Source organism: Poecilia mexicana, unplaced genomic scaffold, assembly GCF_051168715.1.
Source record: "Poecilia mexicana isolate PSO_F unplaced genomic scaffold, ASM5116871v1 scaffold_7, whole genome shotgun sequence".
NCBI classification, from domain to species: domain Eukaryota; kingdom Metazoa; phylum Chordata; class Actinopteri; order Cyprinodontiformes; family Poeciliidae; genus Poecilia; species Poecilia mexicana.
In genome coordinates, this window is record NW_028263376.1 from 6,453,891 (window position 1) to 6,468,958 (window position 15,068).

The following is a 15,068-nucleotide window of genomic DNA, read 5'->3' on the forward strand; positions in this document are numbered from 1 at the left end:
AGACTTCCCTCATCCTCATTTGGGGCACCTCCTCTGGGGGAATCCCAACATATTAGGAGTTGAGGAGCCGTTTGAACTGGCTCCTCTCGATGCGGAGAAGCAGCGGCTCTACTCTGAGTCCGACCGAGATGAACAAGCTTCTCACTCTATCTCCAACAAGACACCCTACAGAGTAAACATTTTTAATCACTTTTGGTCTTTTGGTCACTACCCAGAGTTTGTGACCATAGATGAAGGTAATGAACATAGATCAGCCAACTGAGCTCTTTCTTCACCACAACAAACTTCTGCAGTGCTCCCATCATAGCAGATGCTGCATCAATCTGCCTATTGTTCGCAATTTTTTTCCTCATTTGTGAACAAGACCCTGAGACACTTGAACTCCTCCACTTGGGGCAGGACCTCTTCCCCATCCCAGACAAGCTCTACTCTATGTCTGGTTCAGGATTGCAGTCTTGAATTTGGAGATGCTAATTGTCATCCATCTCCATCTCAGTGTGGTCCTGAGGCCTCCAACGTGGATCCCCTCAACACCCTGGCTGAGCCTAGAAATTCTGTCTCTAAAAGTTGTGAGCAGAATCAGTGGCAAAGGACAATCCTGGAGGAGTCCAACTCTCACCTCTCGCCTCAATGAGGCCCAAACTCTGACACCAGTGGTGCAGTCCATTTGAAGGTGTGTGGTAGCACATTCAAAAAAATTCTATCAATGTTCAGATGAGAACAATGACTCTCCTGAAGGGAGAGCTGTCACAAAGTTTGGTATCAAAACATCACTAGTTGACTGGAATCCTGATTGTCAACATGTCAAAGCAAAACATGGTAAAACTACATTTCTGTTGTGCAGGTAAAATATTTTAGGGACTTTCTGACCTTTGCTGAAGTAGGTCTTCCGGATGATGTCTAGGTGCTTGGGTCTGTCCTCAATGGTGAAGTATCTCTGGTGGTGGAGGTCTGGAGCACGGAGCAGCTCTCTAGGCCCGGCGGGCTTCACCTGCTCGGCCTTGAGAGCGATGGCCTGCTCCAGGAGACCCAGGTTCCCTCTGGTCATGTCGAACATCTCCGACTCATCGGTCACCGTGGAACGCTGAGACAGGCTGTCTTCATCGTCTCGCTCATCGTCTCCGTCGAGGTCATCAAAGTCTTTGTCATCCGACTTGTCGGATCGCACTTCAATGACATCCGGGGAGGCCGAGGAAGAGGCCTTGTGGAGTTTGTAGTTCTCCAACCTTGGGATGGAGTAGTAGTCATCGAGCGGGCTGGCCCCGTGGGAGCCGAAGCTTAAAGGAGGGCTGCTTTTGAAGTTGTGAAGCGAGTCGTACCTGTCGCTGCTGTAGTCCTCCTGAAGGATGTGGTTTTCTGTCTTGATGTGAGTTCCCTGAGCTGCTGCTGTGCTGGTGATAGTTCGGACGGCGGTTGGCACATCAGATATGGAGAGGAAAGGCCTCCTTTGCTCCTCTTCATCCTTCTCATCGTCCTCCTCGTCTTCTGTAGGGGTCTCTTGCGTCTGTTGCACCGACACCACCATCTCCTCCTCCTCTTCGCCTTTGATCTGTTTGCCATGGCTCACATGGTTGCTCATGTTAACACGCTCGCCTTGTTCTTCCTCCACCTTCCTCGCCTCATTCTGCAGAACAGATGACTCCTCCGGAGATCTTTGTGCCTCCTCCTCCTCATGCGTGGCCCCCTCCTGCTGATGCTTTGCTTCTTCACCCCGTTCAGCTGCCGCTCTGACATCTTCAATCTGCTGCACAACCACGCCAACAGCGTGGCCGTTGGAGACCCGGCCCAGGTGGAGCAGGGAGTCGGCCACCTCTTCGGCGCTCTGGGAGGGAGGCTGGCGCACCTCGGCGTCGGGCGACGTGGCTCGGTGCTCCGGCTCCACAATCACACACTCTTGCTCTGTGGAAAGGCAGAGAAGAAGAGGTTCCAGCAGTCTGAGTCATGCAGTGAGCTCAAGCTGTTGTCAGCAGCATCTCTGTCATCGCTTGCATCATCTCGCTGCCTGTGAAGTGACAGCGCAGTGAAAACGACCCGCTGCGACAAATCTGCAGCTTGTAGATAGAGAAAGAGAATTGATCCAGTTCTAATCAAGAGGTATTGCAGCACATTTCGTCTTCACTTTGTGTCCTCACGCTCTTGAAGATGAAGAAACACAGCACTAACTCACTCCGCATAGTTTTATATAGTTGCTTAAAACCCTCTGAACTTTCTACTAACTTTTTAAAGTGGTTTTAACGATTGACACGGAGGGATTTCTACAGGTTTTTATGGGGATTTTTGGTTTCTTTTTCACATATTTTTCTGTTCAGATTGTTGAGTCACCAAGCATCGACCTACAGTGCCCTGCAAAAGTATTCACACCCTTGAATCTTTTCGCATTTTGCCCTGAACTTACCCTAAACCATTTTTCCATCTACTCAGCTCAGCTTCACTTGTCCTTGAAAAACAAACGCATATCAAGAGAATGATGCCGTCACCAACAGGTTTCATGGCGTGTTTAGGATGATGTGCAGTGTTACTTTTCAACCATGAATAGCATTTTGCATGTGGGTCAAAATACTTAATTTGGTCTCATTTGAATAGTGCAATTTTTTCACTGTCTGCTTTTTATGGGTGCACCGATAAATCAGCCACAAAGTCAGAGTCAAGTTTTGATCTTTGACAACTGGAAAAAGAAACAATTTTTTAATCAAATCTACAAAATCCATGTCACCTCTAACTCTGCATTTTTTGTAATCTGTCAAGGGCATTCAGGCATTGTTTTATTTTCAGAAGACTTTTTCTGTTATCTTTTAGGATTTTTGTAACCAAACCAAAAGAAGAAGAAAATATTTTAAATGCTCAAAAGGCAACATGGTACTATGGACACAGTGGGTGTGACTATCCTGATAAGAATTTACACAGACCTGAATCTCTCTGCCAGCCAATGGAGTTAAGCCTCCAGATGAGACCTGAAGTATCTGGAGTGTTTGTAGAGGAACAAATCAAGAAGCTAAGTTTGTTTTTATTCAGTCAGGATTACACTCTGAAAGGTGAAGATTTTCAAATTGTGAAAAAAATTCAAGAAAGGTCATTAGCTTTATGAAAAACGCTTTACTCTTAAATAGTGATGGACCAGTGATTGAAAACCTGTAAATCAATTAACTTGATCAGTTCTGATGAGGACTGGGAGCTCAGACAGAACAAATCTGATGTTTTTCCTGTTCAACAAATGCATCAAATAACTGGTGTTGTTTAAGCCTGTAACCACACTGACACACAGCTTGAATGCTGCTGCACTTTACGTTCCACAGGTTGGAGATTCCTGCCTTTGGCAAGGAACCTGCAGCAGATTCATGTGTAGTGTTTCTTGTGTTTAACTGCTGGATAAAAATGTTTGCACTAATCAGTTTATAATTGTTATAGGCCTTAAAAATAAAATCAGATGCAGAAAATTAGGTCTAAACACAGACAGTAACTCGGCCCAGTGTCATGATGGTCTACGAATGTTCTGATTGAGTCGCTGCTACCAGAAACCCGTCAGATAAACGCCTTAATAAACGCCCCGTTTATTGTTGGGCCGGCTCTACTTATTTGTTTCATTAACAAAACCCAAGCAGATTAAATCTCGTTGTTACAGAAAATATCATCTAGTATTTATCACCCTGTTGTTATTCATTTGTGCAAGTTTTATGTTTTTATTGTTATTGACTTTGAAGTATTGTTTATCCTTGTTGCTTTGTCTCCTCTTCTCAGACAAATTTCTCCCATGTGAGATGATCTTAAATAATAAATATAGCTCATACTTTCTGTTTTTCCATAAATCCTGTTAAATAATTATCATTAGGAGTAAATGTTTGAACAGTATTAAACTGGGAACGATATTTAGCTTTAACGTCCATCTGAATGTTTTCTTCTTTTAAATTGTCAGTGAAATTTAAACCCATAGAAAACAGCCTGATTGCTTACCCAGATTGTCATAGCAACCTCATAAAACGGAAAAATTTTGCACAGGTTGTTGCTTTCCAAAAATTCCTCAGCTTACGTTCTGTGTGAGAAACCAACTGCTGTATAAACTCATAAACTGCTGCAAGGTTACAGGATGCTTCATTCACAGGCTCCATGCTGTCTGTGTGGAAAATGCTGTTTCAAAACAAAAATGGCTGAATAATGTCTTAATATTTAAGGAGAGGAAGCTGATGGAGGAAACTTATGAAGTTAGAAGTTTTGTCTAAAGTTAACATTAAAAAAGGTGAAAAACCTTCAGGTTGTTAAGCCTTACCTTCATCACCTGCTGATGTTTTCTCCTCCTCCTGCTGCTGCAGCGTCTCCTTCTCCTCTTCCTCTTCCTTCATCAGTCCCTCAGCATCCTTCTCCAGGGGCTCAGCCGCTATCTCTTCTTCCTCCGCACCTCCATCCTTCTCTTCCTCCTCTCCTGACCCAGTGACCTCCTTTTCCAGCTTCCCTCCATCCTTCTCGGCCTCCTCTTCTGCCTCGCTGCTGCCGTCGCTCTCGGCGCTGAAACCCTCATCCAAGGCAAGCTTCAGGGGGTGGGACTTCCTCTTGGAGGCGGGCTTCTCCGCTTCCTGTTCCTGCTCCTGCTCAGCTTCCTCCAGACGGCGCTTCCTGGCGATGGGGCAAGCCAGAAGGCTTGTAGGGGAGGAGATACAATCGGAACCGTTTTAGGACCAGAATCAAGTTCACTTTTGACCTTTGTGAAAGCTCATGCAGTATCAGGAAGCAGAAGGAAAGAAAAACAAAAAAACAAAAAACAAAGGAAAAAGTTTAGAGATGAAGAAGCATGGAGCTGATCTTGCAGTATGACATGTGGCCTGCGGGTGGCGCCCCGCTCGCTCCCTTAGACATCAAAACCAATCTCAGCCAATTGAGTGGAACGTTTAATGAACAACTTGTATGGAGAGGCGGGCTGGCGGGCGAGGCAGCAGAGGGTGAAATCCAATAAACTCCCTCTTATTCGCACCTGGAAGATGCCGAGGGAGACCGAGGGACGATCTATAAACAAAGTGCATCTGAAATTGCCTGCTGAACGAATACACATGTAAACAGATAGCTAATATCTTCCCTTCAATAAAGAGGAGTCACAAACCAGTGAACCTCCACCCTCCCACCCCCTTTAGGCATCACAGGGTCTCTGCGGGTGACAGCACATGTGTGGAATGGAAGGAGGAGAAATGAGGCTGAAGTGAAGAAGCTGGACAAAATCACATCTCGCTGCTGTTGGCTTCAAGATTCAGAGCAGGAAAAACAGATGCAAACAGCATCTTTTGATTGGCTGTTATTCATGTTGTAGTTCAGATTCCTCTGATCTTAAGCGATGCTTTCACATTAGCGCTGCAGTGTCATTTCTATAAATTTGTTGTGGTTTTTTTTTGTATATTTCTTGAAACTGTCACCATGTCATGACAGTTTATGAGACAGATAACCTCAGGAGGTGGGTCTTGGTGCTGTCAATTACCGTCCTTATGGCGCTGCTCACTTCCCCTCCCGACCCCTCTCCCTGCTCTCTGCAGCTAGCATAGCCTGTTGTGAATGCTCAGGCTACATAGCATGGCCACAGATGATGGCAGATAAACAGTTTCCCTGTAAAGATAAGTTGTTTCTCTGGCATTATTTAGCAGCAACTATACAAGATTTATAGACAGTGCTATGACCCTCCTCTTGGCTCTGATTGGTTGTTTTTGGTCTGGAGCGGTGCATCCAGACCAAAAACAACCAATTGCTCTAGCTCTCCCCAGCAGTAGCTCAAGGAGAAGATGGAGGAGATCAATTTTCTTCACAGATTATCTGTCTCATAGCAAACTGTCATGACATGGTGACAGTTTCAGCAAATATGTAAAAAGCATATTCCTTATAATACGTTCATATTGCAACATTAAAGCTGGAAATGCAACTCTACATATCTAAGTAATCAGAGTTGTATTAAACCATAAGTGCTTCATTTTGGATTCTTTTAAAACAGACACCATACTGCCTCCATTTTAGTTTGTCAAGTTATACAATCGCACAATTAAACTACGGCCAAATGTCTCGTCAGTTCAAATCTGAAGCTTATTGTCTCTAAAGTGAAAGCGTTTTCTTAGCCTTAAAATTGTATTTATTTAGAAATACTTCATCATATTACAAAAACAACCGCATACTTTAATGGGATTTCACGTGGAAGACCATCATGACGTGGTGCCTCCACGTGGAGGAGGAGGCGAATGATACATGGTTGTAGTTACAAATAAACATCTAAGAACATGGAGTACATGGAGCGCTCCCTCTGCTTCAACACATCAAAAATAGTTCTGCCAATGACCTTGAGAGCATTCATTTAACATTATTATTCATTTAATATTATTCTTACACTACATTTAACATAGTTTTAGCTTGTTCATATGACAGAGAAATCATTTCTCAGAGAAATTTCAATCAAAATCTCAAAATCTAAGGAGGTTGTTTTGTCTTAAAGTCCTTGCATTACCTACAAACAATTCGAACATATCCAAATGTTTGGTAAAGTATGGAACACCATACGGGTGATGAAGCCAAAAGGTTTCAGTAAGGCTGTTAGTGTTTATTTAATTGAGAGAGGCCATCTTGTGTCAGAATAATGTTGACATGTAGAGATTCATAGGTCAGTTACTTCTTTGCCTGATGTTGGCCTCTATTAGTCCTGCTGTGATCACTGTATCGTCAAGTTTGTCACATCAGATCAAACTGCAAGAGTCCCAGCTTTTCACTGATACTTTGTGTGTGTGTGTGTGTGTGTGTGTGTGTGTGTGTGTGTGTGTGTGTGTGTGTGTGTGTTCATCTAAACGTGGGACCTGAGTGCACAGCCCACCAGCTGCCCATCAGGTTTGAAGCTGTTTAATTAAAATGTTATGGATCATTCGTTTTTCATCTGTAATCCACGTTGGGACTCAAGTGTTTCTTAGCTGTGAGCAGCAACTCAGTCTTCAGTCTGGTCTTGATTGCCTGGTGTATCATTCATTTTTTTAATAATTAATTTATTAAGTTAATAATATTGTACTTCTACAGTGAAAATTGATTAATTAATTATTTAATAATGAATTCCCAAGGTAACACATAGGTTCAAAACCGAAGGAAAAGAAAGGACCAGGACACTGAGATATTGAAGGCTGTGGTAGAGGCCTGACAGTCAAATTAAAAGCTGATGCCTCACTTTCACAATTAAGTTTAGAAAGACCCACACAAAATATCAGAGTCTAATAAGACTAGTTTCTTAGATTTGGGGTTTTATGAATGTCTATATTTCAGAAAGGATGGAATCCTTTTGACACAGTATATGTGGCCCCTAAAGTATGAAATATGATATTGGATATTTAGTGATGGGTACAAAAAATATGGACTTGGAAATAAATCATGATGATGATTTGAATTTCTTGTATGAGATCAAACATTTTAATTCAAATGTGTAATCTTTTCAAATTATCAGCAGAAAGTGAGTCATTCGTTGTTTTTTGTTAATTTTTCATGGTCACTTTTTGACAAATTAATCCCGTTTAAATGTGTTTGTTTTTAGGAGTGTCAGCGATATCATTAGTTTTTAAATTTGAAATTACTGTAATCATAGCTTCCCTTTAAACACAGGTCATCAACAAACACCTGGATTAACGATATTCCTGGCGATAGTCTTCCTGCTCAGTTCTAATCTCCCTTCAGTGTTCTGTCTGGGATTCTCCCATTGAAGTGGATTTCTCTAGTAAAATTTTAAACGGGCAAATCAGTGAACAGAAGGACACGTTGTGAACAATGACATTGGTTTTCCAGGCTGTTTTAGTATTGCAGTCTGGCTGTAGTTAGTGAACAAAGCTGTTCAGTCCGTGTTGGCTGCGCTTCCAAATAATGAATTAGCATTAGCAGCTGCCTCGCAGCGAAGGACGAATGTTTAATTTCCGGTAAGCTTCTTAGCGTCAAACTGGTATCTACACACGTCATGGGCAACAACCGAGGGTCCAGACCACAGGACTGGTTTTCACCAGGCTGCAGCCCTTATTTAAAACAGAAGAAAGAATCAAAATTCTTAGCCTGTTGGTCTCGTCTGAATGTAGCCTTAGCAAAAAGGTTGACTGCCACGCTTCCTCAACACGATTCACTTTACAGCTAGATTTAGATGATTAGATGGTTTCAAAATGATTTCTCAAGTGAACTTTCTTTTGAAAATTCCTGCCGTTTTCAAACTTTAACAAAAAAATCTTATTATCATACGGAACCCTATCGTTATAATATCTAATCTAAATCGTACCGCTGAATCTTGCAGGGTTCAAATTCATATTTGTGGAAGCGCTTTTTGCATCTCAAACCTGTTTCCTCTGATTGACTCTAAAAGCAAACAGCAGGCGGAGGATGGCAGACAGAGGAGGGGGGACAGACAGAGGGTGGGTTTAATCTGCCCTACCTTCTGTGTCGTGAGTATCTCCCACTGATATGGCCGGAGCCATTGCATCCAGGGGTGGGGCAGCTGGATGGAATGGATGGAGGTTAGAGATATGTTTAAGACACAAGAGCATTTTAGTCCTTGTGCAGTAGCAGCAGCAGCAGTGATAAACACAGGCAGTAAAAAGAAAATTAAGATAAAGAAAACAAAGCAAAGAGATGCAAACGGGGCAAACGTGTCACACAAATGCACATGTACAAAGGAAGATATGCAGCCCGGCCCGTCCAGCCGACACACATGATGCATGAATGCAGGTGGCATCCAGCCGGGGGAAGCAGAATATTATGTGTCGTACATCAACCCTGGCCTATATCCTGTTACTACGAGCGATAAAGATCAGCCGAGACCTGCTGTAATTTCCCCTGTTCGCCTCTCTTCACCAGTCATCATCATCATCACCATCATCTTCAGTGCTCACTCCTTTCTTTTCTCTCTGCTTTTTGATTCAGGTTGCCATGACCCCTCAGGATGGCTCATTTTAATTCTCATTAACTTCCCCCAGCAATTGCCCTTTATTACTCCAATTATCCCTATTATTAATTTTACTTATTAAAAATTGCCGCATTAGCATTTTAAATGAGACACTCGCTGGCCTTCCCTACTGTTTTCTTTTTTCTCTCCCTCTCTCTTAATCCCTAAAAAAAGCGAAGCTTTATTTTTTTTTTTTTTTCAACGCGCTGAGTGCAGATCAATGCTCCGAGGTGAAGTATGACAAAATGAAGGCGGGGATGAGGAGAATCATTTAGAACAGGGGAGGAAAATCTTTTTTTTTTCCCCCAGAGGGCCTCATGACAAACCAGGACTGACAATCAAAACTTTCCCAGTTTTACAATAAACTGTAAAAATACTTTTGTCTTCATGTGGAAAACCTTAGAAATTGCAGACAACTGAGATTTTACATTTTGTAACAAAATCCTGAACGATCTCTTCATTTTGAGCTCCATGTGGACACCTTGTCATACTACAATAATAATACGAATAGCAATTTTTCAATTATTTTTTTTCTCGTAAAAAAAAGAAGACGACTTTTTTCCCCTCATCCCATTTATGCAAATTGGATGTTTTTGTGCTTGATGAGTTTTCGCATTGTTTTGGTGAGCAGTACTTAAAAAAATTCCTAAACTTGATTCTTTTTCATCCCACACACAGAAATGTGCTCCTGCAGTCAATAGAAAGAATATCTCCTACTGCCGTAATGACAAAAAAGACATTTTCTGAAAGGACTATGAAAAAAAAATTGGAAATTACAAAGGCTTTGTATTCTGAAATGGGATACAGAGATTGCTCATTTTGAAGGCCTATAAATGACTTTTCCAAAAAATAAATGTAAAAAAAAATTAGTAAGATTTCATATTCCACTCTATGTTTGGTTTGATAATTGAATTGGAGTTTCTCCGTTAATACAGAACCTGCTTACCTCAGTCAGTCCCTCCTGGGTATTGCTATATTTTGTTTGGGATTGTTGCGGCTTAAAATGACTAGTTTTGCAGCAACCTTTTTCAAAAGTTGCACATTTTTTAGAAAGTTTATGTATGCCATAACACAGACTTAAAAAAATATTTGGAAGTGTTGCACATAACCTTTCCCAAAAAGACATGATTTAAAGATTTAAAGTGAAAGTGACATTTACAAGCACCTTCTTGAAATATCCTCAACATAAATCAAATCAAGTGCAAAAGAAGAATTGGTCATTCAAGTTAAGTCATGAACTGTTTTCAAAGAAGAAGCAAATTCTACAGAACTTCTCAAAAAGGTTTTTGAAAAAAAGAAATGTGAAAAAACGGGGAATGTTATTCTTTAGCTTTTATGCTGTCATCTTATAAGCTCAGCTTTCAAGAGACGTTGTGAAACAGGGAGTTTAATTATCAAGGGACAAAAGGAGTTTGTTAAAATTCAGCCAGGTTGCAGTGATTGGTCAGAAATGAATGCAATGCAGAAGGTGAAATTTTGCTACGACTGTTGAAAATCACAAATACGTGCCAAATTTGCGAATGATGACTGGATTTGCATTAATAGTTGCAACATCGCAACTTCCTGGAGGGACTGGGTAGCGGGCGGCTCACTGCTGGAGGACTTGAATCCCAAATGGGAAAATGAAAGCTGTTTTTTTATTATTATTATTATTTCTCGAAAATAAAAGCAACATATTCAGATTCATGCACAGATTAACATTTCATTCATGTTTGATTTCCAATTTTTCCACAGGCCGGATGATGACATCAAACGGACCGGACGTGGCCCACAGACCATTAATCTGCAGGACAGGGGGGGAGGAGAAGCAGCTTCCTGGTCCCCAAAGATGTCGGCTGTGTGGGAAACTACAGGAAGGCGGAGGCCGACAGATGAAACTACATAATCAGGCCTCGCCGTCCTCACGGCTCACGCTTCCATCGGAAAGTAAAAGAGATCACATGGCTCTTTCATCGCGTCTACTGTACACGCTCGTAGCAGGAAACAGCAAAAGGCTGCCAGGAATCAATAGCAGCATGTTGGAGCCGCTGACCATGAGCTGAAAAGTGCTGATAATAACGAATAAAAACTAATATTATACAGCATTGTCTGAAGGAGCACCGCTGGTGTACGAGTGCTGAGGGGGGCTGCTGCACGGCGGCGCACATAAAAGAACTTTATGAAAGGATTCTGTACAAAGATGAAGGTGTTTCCTTACCTTAGCTCTTGTCCTACGAGCTCAATGGGAACTGAAAGAAAAAAAAAAGGAAGGAGAGGAGAGAAGAGGGAGAACAAAGGTGAATGACTGCTCAGAACGCAGCGCTGCTAAAAGAAACCCAGATCAATAAATCACAAATGCATACGAACCCCATGAGGATTTTCTCATAGAGGCTTACACGCTGCTGAATGTGTGATCAGATGGGGAAAAAACCCTACACCTTCTGAGTTTACTTACACACATACATATATATTTATATATAAACATACACACATCAGCACACATGCAAGATTGAGCACGAAACAAACAATGCAGTGTAAAATCTGGCAGGTGGAAAGACAAACACACACACGCACGCACGCACACACACCTACACACGCACACACACACACACACACACACACACGGAAAGCCTAAATCAGCCCACTGCTGCTCAGAAAAGGAGGCGGGTTATGTGCAGACTTCAGCAAGAAAACAAGATTAATTGTTACACTTTAGTTATCATAATTGAGAAAATGAAATTAAAAAGCAAAAAAAAAGTGCCTTCATCAGTAGAAAACAGGACTTCTTTCAGGGGCAACTTATAGTAATTGCCTCAAAAACATAAATCAAGCTGTGCTGGCGCACAGCAGCCCGCTCCGGGCCGGCTGTGGGGCATCGATTGGGCGAGTTGAGCGATAGAACGAGTTGGGAGAAATATCCTATTTTCATTTGGAGCAAAATAAGAAAACAATAGCATCCTGGAGAATTCAGTTTGGGCTCTGATATCACACGCATTAATCACATGTCAGAAGCAGCCTGGGTAGCTGGCTACTCCAAACGCAAAAAAAATAAACACTAACACACACACAAGCTTCTTCTTTTTTTGTCTGTGTGTGTGCGTGTGTATGTGTGTGTGCGCGTGTGCGTGTATGTGTGTGTGCATCATTTCAGTTTCTCAGTCTTTCATCATGCGGTTGGAATGACTGGACGCCTTCTTGCACTCTGAATGCTTCGTGAACTGCCGCTCTGGTGTCTCTCTTCAAAACATCAAACACACACACACACACACACACACACACACGCACACACACACACGCGCACCTACACACACTTATGGACAAACACACTCAAAAAGAAAGTTTTATAAATATGTGCATATTAGACACTCATTCAAGGATACGCCATACATAAATTACCAATCTCTTGTGAAAATTCCTACTAAAACATGAAAATGTGCACAGGATTCCTTCTACACGTCAGAGTCGCAGCTGAACTGACTTGAAGACAGCTTTCTGTTTCTGTGGCAGATGTTTTCCTACATTAACGTTTTGGATCGTTCTTTTTTTGCAAAGAAAAGGATTTAGATCCGAAATACAAGGCCTCAATTCTTTTAGGAAATCTTTACACACATCAGGCGACAGAGATGGTTAAAAAAAAAAAAAACTTCGATTATATCATCTTTACATGAATTTTGTTTTATTTAGCATTAGTTAGCAAAAAAAACATTTCAAAGCACTTTGTGTAAAGAGCAAACAAAGTCGTTCTATTAAATCTAGACACTGTTCAACTGAAGTCAATTGGATTTCATATATATACTTTTGAAATATAAAATAAATTGTGTGTTTATTCTCATTTCAGTAACCTTCAAAGACCCTTACGGTTCTTTTTTTATTCAGTAAGACTTAAAATAACATCTCATTCCATTTTACTTATTTTCAAAAATAAATGATTTTGGCTGAAAGTTTGGGTGTGGAGCTTACTAATCTCTTTAGTACCTGAAAAAGTCTGGTCTAAAATGAGCAAAACTACAAACATGTGAAATAGCAACACAACAAAATGAAAAAAAAAAAGATCCTGAGGGACTAAATGATTCAGGCTTAACCTATAGTAATGTTTAAATCAAGAAAATAAACTCAGCAAGGACTTTGTTCATCCTTTGTCTATCTCTAATCGGAAGTTGAGGTTAGCATGAACAAACACGTATAGACAATGGATTGATGGACTGGTTCTGATACATAGTTATGGTCATGTTATGACTGTGGTCATCTGCTGTAGTCCAGTAAACGAGGACAGGAGAAAATGATGTCTTTGTTTGCTTGCTTCATATCTGAGGTGTTTGTCTGACCTAGCCGCTATGCGTCAAAATATTCTCCTTTTGCAAACTAGATGCATTATGCCCTGATCCAAAATTATTATCCAACTGGGAGCTAACTGATCAGCAGCAGATTAAGCTAGCTAGTAGCTACAGTTATTGATATTTTATAAATGAAGCATGGAGGACTCATTTACTTCCAACTACAAAGTTTCATTTAGGGAATTATTATTTTGTATTCTAAGACATAAATAAATGCATATAGCATTCAAGTACTGGAGGACTTGAAAAAATAGTTACTCTTCTTTCCAACAAGCATGATGTTGACTGTGATAGAAATAATTACTTAGATAAGCTTGATTCTGAAGATTGAGTCCAAGTTTAGCTAGTGCTACACAACCTGATGTAAAAAGTTGGGGGGAATGAAAGAAATCGGGTTTCTACAAATGTTGCTTCAAATTCCAGACTTTTTCAGACTCGACTTGGTGGATTGGAATGAGCAGTTAGACAGTGGGAGTCTGGAAATACCTACATAATCTTGTCTTGTTCAATACTTAGCCAGTGTTTCCATAGTAGAAACAATAACTACTCTTCAACAGCAGCAGACTGTCAAACATCTGGATTATGATCCATCAAACATGTCAGAATTATCCAAAAGTACACATGGGCAGAAATAGTTACTCCCTGAGCTAAATTTTACATAAACTCTTCTACGTGGAACATATGCAATGTACGCAAACAAAACCATGTAATCAGTCAGCTCCGGCAGACGAGCGGAGGATGTTTGCATGTGAATCAGGGTGACTGAATGTGTATTTAACAGCTGCAAAAAGCTTGACAAGGTGGAGAGACGCTACCGATGCTCACCTCTGATTCCCTTTGACCGAGTGCGAGTTCGCTTGTCGTCACCCTCCACACTCATCTGGGATGAAAGGAAGAGGCAAGAAGGGGAGAAAAGAGAAAGGCAAACAAGGGAAGAAACAGGAGGAAACAGAAAAAAGAGAGAGATAAAAAGAGACAGTCAGTGGTTAGTTGTTGAAAAAAGCCTCCAGAGTTCATTGTCTTTGTGTGCTTCAAAACAGCTGCTATAAAAAGATCCGTTCAAAATGTTCCCGTTCAAACACAGATGAAGTGTGGCGCTGACGCAAAAGAGGCCGTCGCATCTAGACACTTGTGTTCACACACACCGCTCCATTGCCACGGAAAAAACAACAACAAAAAAAACAAAAACACACTTAAAACATGCTAACATCATGTTCGCTTCATCACAAATGAGGGTTACATGGAAAACAAACTAGGAGCACCCACCCGCCCCCCCGTCGCTCTCCCTGTAATTTCCTGCTTCTGAGTGCTACTCATGATTGTGGTCTGCGCGGAGGCAACAGGCGGCGCCGGCGCAGGGGGCCACGGCCCCTGTAAGCGGAGGGGCCGACAATCATAACTACGCTGAATATAATAATAAAGCGAAAACACACGGGCCGCTGTAATAACCCTTTTAAGAAGAGGAGATGCGTGCGTCAATGTGTGTGTGTGTGTGTTTGTGCCTCGGCTTTTAAAGCCACAAAGGAGCAGGTGTTAACTCTCGTGCACACACACACACTTACACACACGTGCACACACTGACCATGGACCACACCTCCTCGTTGCTACCTCTCCACGCTTAGGGTTCCTCTATAAAGCTATCAGATGCTCTCTAGACACAATGGAGCCATTAGCTTTGATTACTGGACTCTGTTTTTTTATATATTTCTGCTGTCCCTTCTTTCTGTCCCACACTTCCTTCTGCAAGCTCCCCGTCTACAAGCCTTTCATCCCCCCTACAGACACCCCGGCTTGCCCATCCACTTAACTGCTTTGTAGCTCCTCTTTAGTCAAGTTGGCACAGT

At 41.7% G+C, this 15,068-nt stretch overlaps 1 protein-coding gene across 1 annotated transcript in view; it reads right to left on the reverse strand.

The window, feature by feature from the left end:
• The window catches only part of myt1b (myelin transcription factor 1b), a 138,563-nt gene that overhangs the window by 27,817 nt on the left and 95,678 nt on the right, over window positions 1–15,068 (reverse strand). Inside the window, exons 5-9 of the mRNA XM_088006934.1 lie at window positions 14,050–14,104; window positions 11,109–11,139; window positions 8,402–8,464; window positions 4,262–4,629; window positions 871–1,899 (exon numbers count right to left, since the gene is read on the reverse strand). Coding sequence (XP_087863060.1) covers window positions 871–1,899; window positions 4,262–4,629; window positions 8,402–8,464; window positions 11,109–11,139; window positions 14,050–14,104 — 1,546 coding nt within the window. The remainder of the gene's footprint in view (window positions 1–870; window positions 1,900–4,261; window positions 4,630–8,401; window positions 8,465–11,108; window positions 11,140–14,049; window positions 14,105–15,068) is intronic.